This window comes from Colias eurytheme, chromosome 11, assembly GCF_061535395.1.
Source record: "Colias eurytheme isolate Ceu_HAF_F1 chromosome 11, ilColEury1 Martin Lab GWU primary, whole genome shotgun sequence".
Classification (NCBI taxonomy): Eukaryota; Metazoa; Arthropoda; class Insecta; order Lepidoptera; family Pieridae; genus Colias; species Colias eurytheme.
The window spans coordinates 5,409,803-5,430,254 of NC_142990.1; the positions used below are offsets into that span (position 1 = coordinate 5,409,803).

At 31.8% G+C, this 20,452-nt stretch overlaps 3 protein-coding genes and 1 pseudogene across 4 annotated transcripts; all 4 read left to right on the plus strand.

The window, feature by feature from the left end:
- Positions 1–222: 222 nt before the first annotated feature.
- Positions 223–1,787, plus strand: IntS12 (integrator complex subunit 12). The gene is made up of 2 exons (XM_090107179.1): positions 223–720; positions 920–1,787. Exons 1-2 carry the CDS (start codon positions 289–291, stop codon positions 1,202–1,204), a joined length of 717 nt encoding a protein of 238 aa, XP_089963305.1. The 5' UTR covers positions 223–288; the 3' UTR covers positions 1,205–1,787.
- Positions 1,788–5,854: 4,067 nt separating this feature from the next.
- Positions 5,855–10,446, plus strand: dmrt93B (doublesex-Mab related 93B). Its single transcript, XM_090107539.1, has 5 exons — positions 5,855–6,036; positions 8,245–8,418; positions 8,933–9,027; positions 9,485–9,647; positions 9,949–10,446. The coding sequence occupies exons 1-5, from the start codon at positions 5,875–5,877 to the stop codon at positions 10,243–10,245; spliced, it is 891 nt and encodes a 296-aa protein (XP_089963665.1). The 5' UTR covers positions 5,855–5,874; the 3' UTR covers positions 10,246–10,446.
- A 1,157-nt stretch (positions 10,447–11,603) lies between these two features.
- On the plus strand, positions 11,604–12,728 carry LOC149904570 (protein THEM6 pseudogene; annotated as a pseudogene). The gene is made up of 3 exons (XR_016457221.1): positions 11,604–11,753; positions 12,003–12,217; positions 12,489–12,728. The product of XR_016457221.1 is annotated as a protein THEM6 pseudogene (transcript).
- Positions 12,729–13,282: 554 nt separating this feature from the next.
- LOC149904571 (protein THEM6-like) lies at positions 13,283–18,883 on the plus strand. The gene is made up of 3 exons (XM_090107208.1): positions 13,283–13,557; positions 18,180–18,394; positions 18,593–18,883. The coding sequence occupies exons 1-3, from the start codon at positions 13,416–13,418 to the stop codon at positions 18,821–18,823; spliced, it is 588 nt and encodes a 195-aa protein (XP_089963334.1). The 5' UTR covers positions 13,283–13,415; the 3' UTR covers positions 18,824–18,883.
- Positions 18,884–20,452: the final 1,569 nt, after the last annotated feature.

The window sequence follows — 20,452 nt, forward strand, 5'->3', positions numbered from 1 at the left end:
TGCCGACAAATGTCAACAAAAACCAAAACGTCTGACCAAAAATCTGTCACACATTTACAATAATGCACGAATTGAATTGAATTGAATTAACTCCGCTCCGACCATAATAATTCATAATTTATATTGTTGAATTTTTAACACTGAAGTAATTAATAACAGGTTATACCTATCAGTTGTTGGTATCAGTTGTTCTGTGAGTTGTTCATCTCAAGCAAGAACCAACAGTAGCGTTAGCTACTATTAACTAATATAAAGTATTCTGTGCCAACAGTTTCAATTCATCACAAAATGACTTCAATAGATTTGGATCCTGCCATAAAATTATGCCTTAAATATTTGCATTCAAATGCATCTGACTCGACAGAGCAATTGCGTTTAACCTTAGATGATATGATTCGTCAAACCTACGGAAATTCTAAAACCCTTGGAAACGTACTACCGAAAAAATATCTAAACGAAGAAAAAACAGCGTCTCCATCGCGGTCTAAACATAAAAGCGATAAGGGATCTAGTAGTTCAAAGACAATACCGATTCCTCAACAAAGTCCTCAGCAAATACAGATTCCTGAAAGAGATAATGATGATGATTCTGTTATGGACGGAGAGTTAGCATTTGACTTCTTACAAGAAGATTTGACCTGTGTTGTGTGTAGACAGATAGCTGTACAAGCTGGTAATCGCTTGGTTGAGTGTGATGCTTGTCATGCCCTGTATCACCAGGTAAATTATATGTACCGTTTTATCATCTTTATTTGTCAAACAAATTACAATACACAATGTCATCTACATTGATGATATTAATATTATTTTTTATCAGATTTTAGCTGATCACATGTTCTTTGAACTTAACCTAATAAAACCTCTTATTTGACAAATTAATGGATTTCTTATCTACATATTTGATTGTATTCTATTTCAGGATTGCCACAAGCCAGTTATTAGTGACAATGACATGAGCTCTGGTTGGCAATGTGCTACATGCCTGTCTTCACAGACATATTCCACAACATACACTACAAAGCCAAAATCTCCTACCATTATATCTGAACCTACAACTCCTGTTAAGATTACTGCAACTACTACAGCGTCTTCCCCACCATCAAAAGTTGTTACACCAAATATTAATATTGTATCAGCTGATAAGCGGATCCAAATTATGAAGAAGAAAGCGGCCAAGCAACATGAAAAGAAGAAAAGTAAATGACAGTTCCGAATTTAGTTTTTTTTTCGATGTTTGTTTGTTTATAACTAACGATTTGTAAAGTGGAAGCTTAGTAGTAATTATAGTTAATAGTTAATACTGTTAAAATAACAGTTCCTTTTTTTAAAGGTTAAGTTTAAGATTGTATAGAATAATAATGGGTATAGATGATAGGCATGTATTAATATAACATGTATATTTTAAAGCATTTTAAATTCAAGTATTTTTTCAAAAGTTGTGTGATAATGTGGGACACAGTTTTTTTTACTTTTTTTAAATGGCTAATTGAATAAGTTGACTATGTCATATTGAGTACTATAATGAGAAACATAGAACACAGAGCTGTAATTTGGTTCACAATCTGCCATGCTCCTGTTACCACAAGGTTGAATGCCTTGAAAAATTAGAAAAATTGGTATCTATCTTAAATAACTTTTAATTGATGAAATGCTGATTTTTTGTAAAAGCATTGTAGCCAATGTATTAAAGCATTATTATTGTGAACAAAAATAAACTATGAAAAAAAAGGTTGCTTTTTATTTCACTCCTAACTAGCTTAATTATTATTATTATAGGTACTCACCACATTTAAATAACAAACAAGCATTTCATACAGTATAGGTTTGGCTGTATCTTAAAATTTTTGGCCAACACTGAAAAAATAATTTTAAGAATTTGAGAGAATTTTGTAAAATGTCCCTAAACTTGTGATATTGTAAGATGATCATCAGGAGGTTACAGTTTCTTTGCTTGCCGCGTTGTAAGATTTCGTACCAATTTTTAAGCTTTTAATGGCATTGTAAATGTATCATAAATAATGAGATATCCATTTTTTGGTTTTGCAAAACTATACACACCGGCACAATTAGCGGAACAGAAAAAAAAGTGAGACTATGAGATAATAACGCATATATTTGACGAAAATGTAATTAGACACAAAATAACAAATTGATTAACATCTTTTAACAACGACTTTGAAAAGTCTTCGTTATTTTTTATTGAAAAATAAAGAAATTTGAAATAAGTGAAATTTTCAGATGATTATCAACCATCACAAAAAATAAAAAAAGATGATTTAACAATAAAATTTAAGCAAAATTAATAACGAGTGTTTCCCCCTCTTGCTCTGATTACGGTTTCCATTCGTCTGGGCATGCTACAGATTATGTTATCGATGATTTCTTGAGGCAACCGCTCCCAATGCTCAAGTAATGCGTTTCCAAGTTCATTCAGATTGTTGGGGGGTGGCATTCTGGATTTAACTCTTCTTTTTAGCAAGTCCCAGACATGCTCTATCGGATTTATATCGGGGGAATTTGCTGGCCACTGCATCACCGGTATGCCTACGTGGCTCAGATATGCCTGTACCGATTGTGCACTATGAGCACGAGCATTATCTTGCATTAGAATAAAGTCGTCACCAATAAATGGGGCAAATGGTACAACATGTTCTTCTAAAATGTCTCTGATGTATCGATCTGCTGTCATGGTCCCTCCTGTGACTATCACTAACTCCGTGCGAGCTCCCAAACATATCCCTCCCGAAACCATAATCGAGCCGCCACCAGAAGCCACCGTGTGTTCAAAATTAGACTGTATGTGGCGTTCTCCTTTGCGTCTCCATATTCGCCCATCGATCTGTTTTAAAAGAACTCTGCACTCATCAGTAAAGAGAACCTGCTGCCATTCGTTCAAATCCCAGGCGATGTTCTCGCGCATCGGTTTCTGTTCCGCTAATTGTGCCGGTGTGTGTATTTATAATAACTAACTAAATAATTATTAAAAATATAAATTTAAGTATGATAATTTTATAAAAAGGTTAATTAAATAAAATATAAGGCAAATAGATTTTTATTTCAATAACTAGGTACCTACCTACTTAAAAATACATATCAAAACGCGAATCAGAAAAACCTGAGAAAGCCGGCCGGAGATAGGGCGAGCGGCAAGTATTAAAATATGTTTGTGAATGAATTATATTGTATTAAAGTAAAATTGTATTGGAACAGTTAGGTACTGTTTTTTTATTTCTGAAAATGTTTAAGGACAGTTGCAGTTGCAAATGTGCAAGGGCCAGTTGTTGCGATATTAGTCGTAGGATTATCATCGGGCGATCAAACTCATTTGCCTCCTCTTGCATGTTTACCTACACTCCACGCAGAAATTGTAATAAATAAATACCCATTTTATATAGATATCTAATAGGTATAAAAAAAAACGTTTGTATTAAAACTTGAAGCACCCTTAGAGCAGGCTCCAAGGAGATGTTCGTTTGCAAAAATCGCGGACCCAAATCTGACTTCTGATATATATTGTATAGATCCCAGACATCCTATAGACAGATGTTGCCAACCAGTTTTGTGGTCCCCCTGCCCGCACCCGGGTAATTAAATATGGCATACAAAGAAAAAAATAAAAATTCCCAAAACATGCTGTGTGGGGTATCAAATGAAAGAGCTTATTGAGTAGATCACGAATATATAGCATACTATATACATTTCTTACACTTTCTCTAAGATTTTTTAGAAAATTTACGAAAATGGTCCATTTTTGAGTTAACTTTAAACCACTATAGATTGAAAACTCATGAATATATTTTTTAAATTTTTATTTTAAATAATTAACAATAGTCCATTGTTTATGATTCAATAGTTCGTAATATAATATAAGTGAGCTATGTGGTGGATTTGATGAAAATAACTATATACTATATGAACTTGAAAATATACTCGCCATCTTTGAATGCTCCCCCCACTCCCCCATGCAACTATTTCACTGTACGAAATATTGAATCGTAAACAATGGACTATTGTTAATTATTTAAAATAATAATTTAAAAAATATATTCATGAGTTTTCAATCTATAGTGGTTTAAAGTTAACTCAAAAATGGACCATTTTCGTAAATTTTCTAAAAAATCTTAGAGAAAGTGTAAGAAATGTATATAGTATGCTATATATTCGTGATCTACTCAATAAGCTCTTTCATTTGATACCCCACACGGCATGTTTTGGAAATTTTTATTTTTTTCTTTGTATGCCATATTTAATTACCGGGGTGCGGGCAGGGGGACCACAAAACTGGTTGGCAACATCTGTCTATAGGATGTCTGGGATCTATACAATATATATCAGAAGTCAGATTTAGGTCCGCGATTTTTGCAAACGAAACTCCACTGAGAGTTCGGTCTACCTGTCATCTGAAACGAACATAATATTAAAGCTAACAGTGAACCAACCCTTTAGTTGAAACCAGATGAAGATCATAAAAATAACTATTTAGGAATAATTATACTTAGTTATGTAAGTACTAATATCATCTACATTTACGATTATCTCCGAGTCTATTCTTCGTAGCAGGGGCGTAGCTACCGCCGCGGCCGTGTCAATTATACAGGGGCACAGGGCCATGCTACGGACACCCTGTAACGTGAGTTATAAAAATATATACATACATATTTCGATATTGGTCTTAAAAACCGTATGGGCCCGAAAACAAATTTTATACGGGGCCCTCGTAAGCACGCTATAACATTGCTTCGTAGACTCTATATCCTGTAATTAAAAAAAATATTGCATTAAACATGGCTATATTACAGGAAGGTTCACATATTGTTAACATAATATAAACATTGTCTGAGTGTACCTAATTCTTTTATTAAAACAACTGCACTCAGACTATCCCAATATTTTTAAAGCCAAAACGCCGCAATACTTAATCCATAAAGCTCTATACAGTCTACACAGTTGTTACCTATATAGAACCCCTATATAACATAATAAATACCTGTATATTATCTTCCATTAGTCTGAAATCTATAAATCTAGATATAAGTATATATTGTAGCTTATCCAAATGAAACATATGTCAATAGAATCTTTTGTTTTTCTAGCCGGGAGATGTAACCAATCGTTAAAAAGTCCGTTTCTTATTGGTCACATCTCATGCGAGGGCGGATAGAAATCTGCAGGATGCTGGGGGAAGATTTTCGACACTGTACCCTGGATTACTGAATATAGAGTCGCTTTCCACGAGAACCGTTTTGTAACATTTTACTGGTAGCAACGCCTATCGCATTGTTTCGTGAAAAACACTCAGCTTCCCGGTATTAGTTTCAGGGTGGATTATTATGTGGGCGGTTGAGTTGATATTTGTGGACGTGATAAAGTGATTATTATATTGAAAGATATTTTAGTTCGTATTATAAGATATATTATCATTTAGTGGTAGTGTATCAAAAATAATAAGTGTTTTTTTTTCAAGATATAGGTAAGTGGAAATTTCTAAAATGAGATGTTTTTGTGATGATAAGCTTTACACTTTTCCTTACATTTTGTAAAATTTAATTTTTAATTTTTAAAAGAATTTAGTTTTTACAGAAAAATATATCATATAGATACCTAGGCAAGTACCTAGTAAGGTAGGTATGTATTTTTATATTCAAATAAATTAATAAACTATTATTATTAGTAGTTAAGCTGCCCAGTGCCCTTTAGTTACAGTACCTATACATACCTACCTACAAAAATCATCTGTAGGTACTAGGTACCTAAACAGTAATTAGTAGCAAAAAAGCAAAATAGTCTGAAGTTAATTATTTAAACACATATAGGTAGGTATAAGTAGATAAAATACAATATGTCATTTTAGAATAAGAACATTTTCTAAAAGAAATGATGAACGGCGGCAGAGCAAGAGTACCAAAGTGCGCTAGGTGCCGTAACCACGGGCTGATATCTAGTTTGCGGGGACATAAAAAAGCTTGCGCGTATAGAAACTGCCAGTGCCCCAAATGTGGACTTATCAAGGAACGACAAAGGATAATGGCAGCTCAGGTAAAGTTATTTGTTAATCATTAATTAAATTAAATTCCAGCAATCAAATTGAGAATATTTAACGGGAAACCCATGGAACTTTGATTATGTGTAGGTAGGGAAACCATCAAATCAAATGAAATGTATGCTTTTACTGGGTTAGAATAAGAATTAAGACCAGGAGTGAGCACTTACAACCTATAGGTACCAAAGTCAATTTATTGCTTCATTGTTCCTTTTTCAACCAACAATCCTAATTATAAAAAAAATTAACGAAATTGGCAGCCGTTCTCGAGTTATGCGCTTACCAACACATTTTGCGATTCATTTTTAGGTACGAATATTACTATAGAAGATTATTAAGTACCTATATGACATAGATTTTTCACTCATTGTTAATTGATCAAGAATATTCTAAACCTAACCGTGTTCTAAACCATAAACTCGGTTTTAAAAATTACTACTTAGGTACTTGAATTCATAAATTCTGAACTCAGTAATATACGATGAAGACCTAATAAATATTTGCCTAAAATCTAATAAAATAACACCTAAAGACAATTTTGTTATATCTTTTCGATATAGCCACCTTTTCGAAAAACGAAACCATAGAAATACAAGGCTACCCTTTCAATTCTAGTTTCATAGTTCAAAGGTAGGTATGTTTTGTTTATGATTTAAAAATATTTTCCCTCATTTGTTAAAAAGTAAGTAAAATACAATATTCCTACTTACCTAGTTTATAATTTTGTTGATAAACATAAAAACATCGCTTAGGTTCCAATATAATAGCTAGAGCTGAATATCCAACATTTAATAGTGGTGAAAAATGAAACGTTTTTCATTTCATTGTATCTTCGAAATTGGCACGTAATATCATTTCAAAAATTAGATAAGTAGATTACTAGGCCACGATTTCCTTTTGTGTTTCATCAAATTATCCAGTCGACGCAATGATGTTTTTGTAATTTCGCATTTTCTAAAAGAAGATTCAGTAGGTTTTGATAGAAAAATTGCTATCATATACATCATATTCATGCCAATTATCTAGCATGTGTCTTTTTCGAGTAAAAAGTGGAATGCGAGACGCAAGTAATATTCTAAGTTTGTTGTGATATCAATACCTGCCTAATTCAGAAATAACACGCGACGTGAAGGCGTTAATGTGTTTTAATGTAGTGAAATCGAGATCAGCTAATGCGGCGCTGGGTTTATTTGAACAAGTGGCACATGTTTACAGAAGACGCCGGATGAAACATCGATCGGTTTGTACAGTAATGCATCGCTGTCGATGTCCCACCACTTTCGTGCGGCATTTCGAGTTTGCTTTAATTAATTCTTGAAACTTTTTTTTAAAGTGTACCCACTACCCATGTTCAAGAATGGAATACCATGTAAAAGTACAGTCTAGCTTTTGGATTAAGAAAAAAACTAGTATGTCAAATTTTTTATAAAATAAAATTAGACTATGTATTTTGTCCTGTACCTCTTTATTGCACTTTATTTTCTTTCTTTACGTAGGAATCTTCTAAACTCTTATTTTCATGGTAGCCCAATAACTAGGTTTTCTTCAAAATAAAGAGATTCTATACAAACATTCCATTACTTATTCCAGTCGCAAATCCCGTTATTCAATTTGTAGGGATCAGATTTTGTTTTTGTTATCAATGAGGCGAGAAACGCTCCGGGTGTGATCGCCTGTCGGCTATCCCGTACTATTTCCCCTGGGTGACCGCTTACCAAACATAAACATTGTCTGTTTATCATTGATTTTCCGATAAATTAATTTACTTTTATATCAAATTACCCGTCCTCGTTTATACTTTGACGTGGCGCATCGTTGATGTTATTTTAGTTTAATTTTATGAGTTGGTATTCATTTTAAAGGATTTGTACTTTGTACGCAAGCTAAAGTACGTCTCTTATTTCTACAATAAAACTTAAATTAATTAAAAATTTATTAGATGAATGATGGTCTTAAATCTTAATAACGATTAACGAATTTAACCAAGTTTAGATAAAATTCAATTTGTGTTTTCTGCGGCTACATATTCCCATTATTAAATAATGCTCTACTTTATATAAATTAATATTAATGGAGGAAAAGTGAATAGTGTCATTTATCAAATATGAATACAAATGAAATCTTATTATTCTTCAGCAACAGTTTTTCATCAATTCATAATTATTATAAAGAGTTCTCTATATATATTTATTTTCATAAAACAGGTAGCATTGAAAAGACAACAGGCCGCTGAAGATAAGATAGCCCTACACCTGGCTTCAGTTGAAAGCGGGACATCTTTGGAAAGCTTACCTCCCGGTCGGATATATGGCATGCGAGTGACAGGGCCGTGCCAAAGCCCTGGCCCTGAACGTGATTCCGCAGCTGAAGATCACACTGTAAGTTGTATTTCTAATACAAGTCGATTTTTCAACTTCTACGTTAGTTTTTGAAGTGAAAACTTCTTTAGCGGCGTTGGGTATAAAATCTTAAACTCGGGTCAGGACACGTGACCTGATCGAAAAAGCGTAAGACGGATGGATTGTGGATGGATATCAAACATGCTCAACGTTAATAATCAAGTTTTCACTTCTGCCGGCACTCCCGGAGTGCAACCCGTCTTTTTTTTGACCCAGGAGTTTTTCTCTATCTTAGTTATATCGGTTTTTTTTCAAATTAAAACAAGCTTCAAATTCAAATTAAAAGAAGCTTTTTATGATTTCCTATCATTATTCAGAATAAATATCGTGTTTGAAGAAAATATAGGGCTGTGAAAAATACTGTGAGGTATATAAATAAGTTGTGTATAGAATAGCTTTGAGATGTTTTGTATTACACAAGTAAATAATCAAATTGATAAATTATGTTTACTATATAATATTATCCTATTAATTAAATGATTATAATTTTTAGCCAATCCACATTGATAGCGAAACGAGCGATTCTCTACCCGATTGCTGTACATCTCCAGACTCTACTGGTCACAGTTCTACGGCTATACGACCATGGTACTATAACATTTTAACTACTTTATGGTAAAAAATAAAAATAATAGTTGATATTTTTTTTTATATCATTATTGCAAGAATTAGATGAATGGTGGTAAATTTTAAAATATGTAATGACGTTTCAAAAGTGCTTCTAGAAGTCTAATTGAATAAAAATAAATGTTTGAGTTGAGTTGAGTTAAAAGTGAATCTTGCATCACTTTTACAAGTGACACAGTCACACGGATAATATACCTTATAATAATATAATATACCGTAATTAAAAAGCAAAGGTTTCAAACAAATAGAGCAATTCATTACCAGTACTGTTTCTACCACTTAATGTGAAATTAATGAAATAATCAATTAATGTAAAAATACTAATATATTTGTTAATTGTTAGTTAGTTAGCCCAATTAAGTAGGTAGATTTGTTTTGAGTCATAGATCTAATTCGAATTTAATTTCTATTCATATAGTGCCTCGAATGACGATTGTGCAGATACAAATCCTGTTAGTACAGCAGGATTAGAGATGTTAAGGAAACTATTTCCTGGTAAAAAGCGCTCTGTATTGGAATTGGTGCTCAGGCGCTGCAACCATGACCTCTTGCGAGCTGTTGAACATTGCAATGCAGTTCAGGTAAGGGTATTTTACTAATAATTTTCTATGGTAAAAAATAAAAATCATACGTATAGTTATAATAATATTATATAAGTACACCTTGATCACTTAGTTTTTTCTCCACTGGTTATGACGTAAGTAAATAGGTAGGTACATAAATCATCGATTCATAATTTGCTAATGAATTCAAGGTTAAACATACACATGGTTCAAGGGAATCTGTTTATTTAACTTAATCATTAAATATGAATAGACCAATAAATTGTTGCTTCAATATTTCACCTTAAAATTTGAACATTAACGATTGTTACGTTTACAGGACTCAAGAGACAAATCCACACCAAAGAGTAGTCCCAATCCTTTGAGTTACGATGTATCGCTCTCAAATCCTGAAGAACCGTCGCGGTGGTCAGCTTTCCGACCAGTAGGTCCCAGAGCTCCACTAATGTCCGCGCTAGTGATGGGACGAGTTTGTGGTTCCGATTGGTTGGTCCCACTACCAGCTTTGCCAACACTATCAGCGCCATTACTACTTCCATTGCAGCATCCACACGCACCACCACCTCCTTGCAACCCATGCTCTCCTGATTGTCGTCAATGTAATGGCCACCATTAAAGCCTCATTCTAAATTAATGTTTGCGAAAATATGTTTTTTAATCTGTGAATTCAAACCTCGTATCAAATAAATACTGTTTTACTTGGGTGTCAGACAATCATTAATTAAAGTATTATACAAAACATAGAATTAATAATTTATCTAAGTCGCTGCCTCTGATTTCGTGAGAATTTCAGAACAATAACGTAACATTTATTCGCGCACTACTTATGATGCTTGTTTGATGTTTCTTCAAAATTAATAGACTTGACAACTTGTTCACTGATTCATAGAATGAGTAAGTTTTATTTTGTAGATAAGTATTATTATATTTTGTATTATGTAATGTTTATGTTTACTTTTATTAGAATAAATGAATTATTTAATGGCTTACTGTTATTTTATTTTGAAGTACCTTTAGATTTAATAAAAATGCTATAGTCTACGTAGTTAGGTAATCCATAATAAATTGTACCTAAATAAATAACATTATTGGGTACAAATCTAGCAAATATAATAATTTTGAGTTTCTAAATCTCTATCTGTTGAGTGTGTCTCTATCTATTAATTTTGAGGTCGAAATAAATAGATAAGTAAACAAAGGGTGTTTATTGTCTCATTGCCGCTAGCTATTACGGTTGACAGAAACAAATCCGTGGTCATACTGCAAATGAAGACAACTTGATGCTGTTGTATTTATTTCATGTCACCATGTTCTGATAACTTGTTTTTCTTATCAAAGAAAAAAACATGAATCACAAGTTAAGGGAATTTTTTCCCTTAACTTGTGAATGTTTTTTTTACAAGCAAGTACGTTTCCTGTTTGGTATGAGGTCAGATTTTTAAATGCACTAAATAACACATTTTGTATTTTTCCACAATCTTTTTTTATAAGATTACAAAACAAGCAAACACTTTTTGATCACGTCAAATGAGACTATAAATAGCCTCTACTCAGAGCTATTGGAATAATGTAGATCTGTGAATTTTTCTTTGAAAGTAAACAAAATTCAGCAGTGTTAACTGTGAAGATAAGAGTTCCACATATTTGCAATCAAATCGTGCAATTAATAGAAGCTATAAAAAAGTAGATATTTGCAAAGCAGACACATGCGTGTCTGATAAAGTTTAAATAGGTATGTAAATGTCCGTTTAATATAAAATAAACTATGCAATGAACAAGGTAGGTACGTAAATCGGGTGTTATATTATGTTAATATTATTTATTTATTTAGAATAGTCATTTTAAACTGAGTAAGGAATGGTAAATAATCGTTGAGTTAATGTAGGGATCAAAGATCAATGTTAAATATTCTTCAGTATGTACGACGATTGTTCTATAAACACATAACTTGATTTTCGTTTAAAAATAAAAGAAAAATAATGTTCTATTGCTATATAGTTTGTACTTTTCTTGTTTTGTACATATTATGTGACATAAGGTATTTTCTACGCACGTTGTTCACTGTGCTAAGTGGTAGATTGTACCAAAAGGTTTACTCCTTGAATGATGTTACTACCATCTACGGTAAGATATTATTCAATTTACGCACACAATAAACTTAAATAATAATGAATCATACATATATAAGTGATGTAGCAAGTAAGCAACGGAAAATGACCTAGATAATATTTAGAAAATTTCAAAATAGAATTTCGACATATATTTTTTTCTTCATTGTATAAAGTATGTCATATTCCATGCATAAGCTGATATCTTTGAGATAGTATTTTTACAAATATCCTTATGGTTCAAAGAATGAAGATTCAATTACAGGGCTTTGTACTTTTCAAGACTGCGATATTTTCTTTAAGAGTATACGGATAGCAAGACTGGTACGAGAAATTGATTTCGCCAGATATCATTTTTATGATAGGACTGGTATCTACAAGAGAAGTAAAGAAATAGGTATAAAGTCCTTACAGGGATCTACTTTGACGTTAACTATGGATCCTGTACCCCTTTTTTCCATCTATAAAATAAACACTAAGGTAATTACTAATTATATTGAACCTGTGTTTTTGTATCCTTTTACAAAATTTGTATCTTTCACCACACTGCCGGCCATTCCAATCGTGACTCCGGAAAATCAGTGCTACAACAGACAGCCACGCTTTGACCATTGCCTTCTAGTACAATTCCACAATTTACATTCTCAATTATTCCTTTTTTTGTACATTATTATGTCTTATTTCTTTTTGTGGACTTATTTCCTTTTTCTTTGGATTATCTCGTTACAAGTGATTAATTTGTCATTTACAGTTAATTTATTGGGACGATAGATCGCTATTTTTTGAACACGAAGTGATAACATTGAAGGATGGTAAGATAAGATGTTTATTGATATCTAGACAATATGCAATTGGATCGAGCAACGAAACTATACCCGAACTTTTAAAAGGACTTCCTGGGTTTAATATTGCGCCAACGAAGCCAAGGCATATGGAGTGTTGGTTGGAAAGTATGAGAACATCAAGCATTAATCTTCGTAAAAAAGTTTGAATAAATATACTTCTTCTTTACGAACTTAATGGAATTTTTATTTTACCACGGTACCTACTGATAATAATTTATCAATTAATAGATATAAAATAAAGACCGATAAAAATAAAATTGTTGAATATCTAGGTATACTGAATACAAATAAGACGTGATTAGACATGGATTAGACGTGCGAGTATAAGAAAGTACTACTTAGTTCATAAAACATTAAGTTCTGTTGAATAAGTAATAACAGGACAGGAGCCTTCGTCCTGCAAGTTGTGCCGTTGCGTTGTTCGAACTACTTTAAACTATGTATATCCAGGGCACATTAAAATTCCAGATGTAGGACAATTATTATTATCAGCATACCATCGCTCATACATAACTTTCCTTTTTACTTGACAATAAATAGGTACTCAACATGTTTAACCGCAACCTTCTTTACATACCTACAGACATTCAAGTACGCTGTACGGATACTAGTACGGTAGTACCATAGTAGAAAAGTACCATTAGTACATGTTTGCGGAATGCATTTCGCAGCTAACTTCAAGTATCACAGACCGGTTCAATGGCACCGTGACGTCTAGATTGTGTGAACTAATCGCCGGTTGAACAAATACATTTTTTGTATAGCTAACTCATTTTATCGTCAGTCGATACTTGCATTTTTATCGTCGCACACTTGTTTATAAATTATTTAAAATGTATTGCATTATAGTATCAATAATAGCATTAGCGTATATGTTCTGGGACGTCAATTACTTTCTAAGAGTGGCTTTCACCATAGGAATCGGAAGACTGTTTAAAAAGAAATGTGGGCTTAAAGATTCTTCTACTATTTACGGTAAGATATGATATACATATTTTATTTGTAATGGTTTCCTTGTTGTTTTATTTAATAAATAAAAATTATAATTGTAATTTAGATATATTCTTGTGATATTTATTACGTTAAAATGTGAAATTTTATTTCTGGCAAAAATGCGATGTCGCAAAATTTATTCAAATGGTTCTAGACCGGGATCCCTCGCCCTTTTTCGTAAGTGATTACTAACAAGCTAAATTTTCGTCAGTAGCTTCATTTTGACGAGACGCCCAACATTAGCTAGTACAAAAATTTCGTAAGTGGTAGCTAACAGGGGTAATGAGAACATAATTTGTTGATTTAGTGGTTATCAAAAATTCATTACTAACTGGTTTTTTTATTTATAATTCTTATAATAATAATCTAAATTAGCCGAAAAAATATTTGTCCTACAAAATGCTAGGTTTGATCAACGAGGTCCCATTTTTGCAACATGTACTATTTACGAGGTCATGAAAAATTATTACTAACCAGCAGATTTTTTTTTTGTTGGTTAGTTAATAATTATATAATTTAACGCCCACATTGTCCTACACATTACGTGGAACGTTTTTCTAGTCCGACACTCTTAGGTTGTAGTACAAATACTAGATGTAAAAATAATTAGTATCAAGTTGAAACTTCGTGAGTAGCTTCGTTTCAATGAGACGCCCAAGAATTTCCTTTACGAAAATGCTCGATTGTGGTAGCTAACAGGGGTAATGAGGACATAATTTGTTGATTTAGTGGTTATCAAAAATTTATTACTAACTGGTTTTTTAATTTATAATTCTTATAATAATAATCTAAAGTAGCCGAAAAAATATTTGTCCTACAAAATGCTAGGTTTGATCAACGAGGTCCCATTTTTGCAACATGTACTATTTACGAGGTCATGAAAAATTATTACTAACCAGCTGATTTTTTTTTTGTTGGTTAGTTAATAATTATATAATTTAACGCCCACATTGTCCTACAAATTGCATGGTATATTTTGCTGATCCTCCAATGGAATTTGAAATTCATAACAATAAAAATCTATTCATTCTGTACATTTTTCTATTGGAGTTTAGTTATATTAGTACGCATGCGCGCGATGCTGCGTACTGTGTTTAGTTACTCCATGCTGAAGCCGACTATAACCGTGCTGTTTTTTTCTGTTGACCACGTGTTGGACGCTCTGAAATAACTTACATTTTTTTTTTAATTGCTCAGCAAAAATGGAGTGTTTTTTATGCAGTGTATTGTGTGATAACCCTCGCTTTAGAGAGAAACGCGAAGAGATCAAGAAATTTTCTCAAGAAATTTTGCTTTCTTGTCGAACTTTTTTGTCTGCTCGAAAGCATCATAAACATAAATATAGTAATGTCGTATTACCGGAAAATTGGAATGACGACATAATCGGGTATCATTCCTCTTGTTATAAGGAATTCAGAGTGAAATCTCAATATTTGTGTTATCAACGGTAAGTTGATTGAATATTTTTTAATTTTATTTTCAAAATAAGGTAAAGCACGCAGCCGTTGCTCAGGAATTTGTATATCTATATATATGAATATAGATATACAAATACATGGAGTAAGCAGTTACTGATCGCTGAGCAGCTACTGGGTGTTTTACCCTATATGATAAATAATTTATTAAGTAGAAGTTTTCACATAATTATATAAAAAGCATGATAAAATTATAGCTATTTTTTTTTTGTAAACAATAATTTTACAAAGTACATTGTGCTTTACATATTTTACTAAAAATTTTGAAGTATAATATATAAATATATATATACATTTAAGAAGGGTTTATCGTTCAGTTTGTCCATAAAATGCTCTTAAACAAATAAAAATGTTTAAGAGTATTTTATAGACAAAATTTGCATTTATCGTTCAAGTGCAACAAGGACCTTACTATTTATCTCAACGGATGCAATAAAGAAACAAGTATAAACCCTTCTTAATACAGAAGTTAATTTAACCGCGTGCTTCTCATTTTCTCCATTGAGAGTCAGAGAGCACAATTATATTTGGAAATGCCCAATTGTTTTTGATGATTTTCCACAGAGCGTAAATCTAAAAAAGCACATGGTCGTACACTTAAAAAAAAAGCAAATTGTTGTCTTAAGTGTCTACTTTTCGGATCTGCTCATAAAAAATGTTTAGCAAACTAAGAAGTATCAAATTTTTTAACAAATCAATGAGGTGAAATTTCGAAAAAAAAGTTTTCAAACTCACAGACTTTTTTTAAAGGAAGCTAAATTGTTGAAATTTTTTTATTTTTGTAGTTCTCTCTGAATAACTCCGAAACCGTGAATGATAAAAATTTTGTATGGTAACATATGAAAACTAAACAGTTGGGACTAAAATAATTTTTTTTTTTGTTTATTGAACGACGATCTCCTGAAATTATGGATGGACAATAATTGATGGTAAATACGAGTATTATTGGTTTGATGGTCCTCAAAGCCCATCCTTTGAAGAATTATCTTCTCAATTGCAAGGTACCCTATTAATATTATTGAAATTTGGTTTTTAATTTTTCGGCGACATTAATTAATTTTTTCATATTATTACAGATTTAGATACCACGGAAGATCAGAATGAAGAAGATACTGATGAAGATGAGGAGAGTGATGCCAGTAGTGAGGATGAATGTTTTTCTGATGAGTCAGATGAAAATTAATTACTTTTTTATATAAAAATATCTACTTTTTCATGTATGTTACATAATAAAGTTGATTTATTTCAATAAATATATTTTCACTTTACCTCATGTTGCACATAGGAAAAAGGAAAATGTTAAATTACGATTATTGTAGGACTACGGATGCATACCAGTTTTTTTGTAGGACATTGTTTTATTCGGATAAAAAACACACTAATGTATCACGTGATACTTTTGTCCTACAGTTACTAATAAAAAAAATGGTCCTGTGGTATGGACAACTTAGGAGTCTAGGACTAGAAAAACGTTCCACGTAATGTGTAGGACAATGTGGGCGTTAAATTATATAATTATTAACTAACCAACAAAAAAAAAAATCAGCTGGTTAGTAATAATTTTTCATGACCTCGTAAATAGTACATGTTGCAAAAATGGGACCTCGTTGATCAAACCTAGCATTTTGTAGGACAAATATTTTTTCGGCTAATTTAGATTATTATTATAAGAATTATAAATAAAAAAACCAGTTAGTAATGAATTTTTGATAACCACTAAATCAACAAATTATATTCTCATTACCCCTGTTAGCTACCACTTACGAAATTTTTGTACTAGCTAATGTTGGGCGTCTCGTCAAAATGAAGCTACTGACGAAAATTTAGCTTGTTAGTAATCACTTACGAAAAAGGGCGAGGGATCCCGGTCTATTCTTTGCATCAGCATATAAATTGTATCTTAAAAATTATTAACTATGAATGTAGGTTACGTACCTATGTCTTAATACGAATTAAAATGAAATTCATACTATTCTTCTTCACTAGATGAAAAATATAGTATAGCTGATAATTAATTAATAAAGTGAATTGTCAGACAGACAATTGTCAGACGTGGGAACTAGATTAATCGGTAGAGGGTAGAGCTATATACATCTACAGATAGGTACATATTATAAGAACTATTTTTCAGTAGGCTAGCCTTTTCATTAAGTACCTATGAAAACTATAAATTAGATCAGTCGTGACTCATATGATTTGGATAAAAATAATATTGGATGTTAATAATAGATAGATTAGATTCATCTTTCTTAAAAGACTTTAAACATTCTATATTAATGAATGCAGTGGCATTGTATACAATACTAAATATTATGTACCTAGTTTTTTAAATGTTTTCCTTGTACTTATCTAGTTATATCATATATGTAATACATTCGCATATTTGTGTAGCGTTGATGTTATTGTAGTCGTTACCTGCAGGCAGCAACCGTTAAGTTGTATATCGGCGCACTAGATTTGCGGTATATTTAGCTTTACTTCAAAATTATGTGGTGTGGTTAACGAAATTTATAAGTGGATATACAGACTTATCTGTGATACAGGTCAAATTTTTAATAAAATCAGCTCCCGTATTCTTAGCAAAGTTGGGTAGGTTGCTAGTTAGGGCTGTAAACATAGAGTTTAATTGTGTCGGGAATTTAAAGTGTATTCTTTACCTTATCAGCCTATGAAAAACTATTAGTTCCATTGAGTATAGTATACCAAATGAGAGTTACCCCCGTATATTTAGTAAAATATTAAATCTTCTTTTTATCTAACACTAGCCGCGCCCCGCGGTTTTATCCGCGTGGCTTCTCTCCTGTTGGTCTTAGCGTGATGATATATAGCCTATAGCCGTCCTCGGTAAATAAGCTATCTAACACCGAAATAATTTTTCAAATCGGACCAGTAGTTCCTGAAATTAGCGCGTTCAAAGAAACAAACTCTTCACTCTTCAGCTTTATAATATTAGTATAGATAAGGAAGTAATAAGATGGGAACGATTAGGAAGTAAGGATTATTAAAGATTTGGAGTAAAATGTATAGGTATTATTATTTTTATTTTTTTTTGTTTATTTTTTTTAACAGGCAGCATTGCCCATATACATGTATTGTTAGTAGTACTCATTACGTTACAATTATTTTCAGGATTCTGCACGACACAAGACGTCGATATATTCCTGAGGCATATGAATAATGCGCGTTATGTACGAGAATTAGACTTTGCTAGGTTTCACTTCTATGACGCTACGGGAATATATGCAAATATCAAAGCAGTTGATGGTCACGTATTACAAGGAGCTTCTACTATTAGATACAGAAGAACTATACCCATTTTCACTGCATATAAGGTTGAAACAAAGGTGAGGATTAGATAGGAATTAGTGTGAAATCTTTGTGTTATCGTCAATTTATAGAAAAGTATATAGTTTACTATATAATAAATTTCCATCGTTGTAATTTATTCAACTTGGCTTCAATGTCATTTGTCTTCATAAATTTCTTTTGTTTTTATGACACTTCATACTTACATAATATAAAATTATATGTTCCTTTTACAGTTAGTATATTGGGAGGACAAATCACTATTCATCGAACAGAAGTTTATTACACTGAACGACGGTTTTGTGCGTGCTATTGTGTTGTCGCGGCAAAACCTTATTAATGTTGATGCTGATACTCTACTCAAGAATATTCCTGGAGCTGATAGTAAGCCTCAATGTCCAGAGGAAATTAAACATTGGCTGGATGCTATAGAAATATCCAGTGCTAAACTTAGGAAGAAAGACTAAACTTAACAAATTTTTGGGAAAAATGTTTACCGTTAATAAATAAAAATTTAATTTATTGTATGTGCTTGTTTTTTAGCTTATTTAGATTCAATTATTTCCCTGAATGTTTTCCTTTGGATTTTGATAATACATACTTAAAAAAAATAGCGATACAATAATAAGCCAGTCTTGAAAATATTTTTGTTACGTAAGTACCTAATTGTAAAACATAAACTTGTGCAAAATATACTTAATTAATTAGCAATGCGTTTAATTCTTTTAAAGTGTAAACTTTATCTATTCTTACTAGTAAACTTATTCAATAGCACACACATATCTCGATATTTGCTTTGTGTTCAATACAATACTTATCTATTATAAATTTTAAAAAAATACATGGATCATAAATTATTTATTTGCTTTGCAATTTACTTAGTGTAGAGATGTTTTGATACAATAGAGTAGTTGTTCGTCTAATAATTATTTCTTACCTGCACCTAAATATTATATAACTAAAGTAAAATAAATAATGTTGATATTAGTAAAAGAAATATACTTCCCTATCGGGAACTAAACTCCATCAATTGACAACTGAACTCCGCGGGTGCAACATATGGTAAAAAACGGGCGCCAACTGCGGTATCGGGTTACATAATATATACCTACACTGCTTGTCATATGTCCCCAAACCAAGTTTTAGATTACTCTTTAAACATCTTGGTTATTATTCGAATTAAGTACTTATCACTTAATTTTTTATCCAATTTGGCGCTTTGATCCTTGACTTTGTAGCTATAAATCTATAATCACAGTGGGAAAAATTGTAGACATTAAACATTGTAAATGTTATAATATTTTACTTACGTATTTTCATTTTTTGTTCAAGCTTATTGCAGTTTTTTGCTAGAAAAACCCAGTTCTTTATATGTGAGAATATCATTCTAAAGTCGTTATTCCAACGTCATTTTTACGCCCTTGAAATAAGTTTTCTTGTCCGAATAAAGAGCAGGTATTAATAAAAAAAATTGTTTTGTTTCCACTGAACTAAAAGTAAAAACTAAATCTTCAAATCTCGACTTGACTTTACACTTCGAAATTAACGTAGGTATATAATTTACCATAATATATTCCTACTTCAAGTACAAGTAGATCTATACGTACGTATGTACAAAATAAATAAGTAGCTAATAAATAAATAATTGCAAGCCACACTATATAAAATATAATTAGGAGATATGTTTTCTAAATCTTTATTTGTGGTGTTTGTTCACCGCGTGGATAAACATGAAGCTAGTAGGTAATTTGTATAAAAAAGGACCACACACATGAATTGTGCTACGATGAAACGATTTTGATATTTTATAAATATTCTGAAGTTAACTTTAAACACTATTTTGTAACAAGTCATCATCATCAAGTTGTAATTAATATCAAACGTATATGAACATGACACGTAGTAATGAATTAGAGAACCTACCTGTAATTATTCTTAGACATAATAAGCATGACTATGCAATTAATAGAACTAAAAACAACATTTTTCTCACATTAAATATGAGTATTGTGGTATTTGGGAACATGATTGATAATAATTAAAAGAAAAACCGTTCAAGTACGACTTAATATCACGTGAAAAGAGTTCCGTATGTT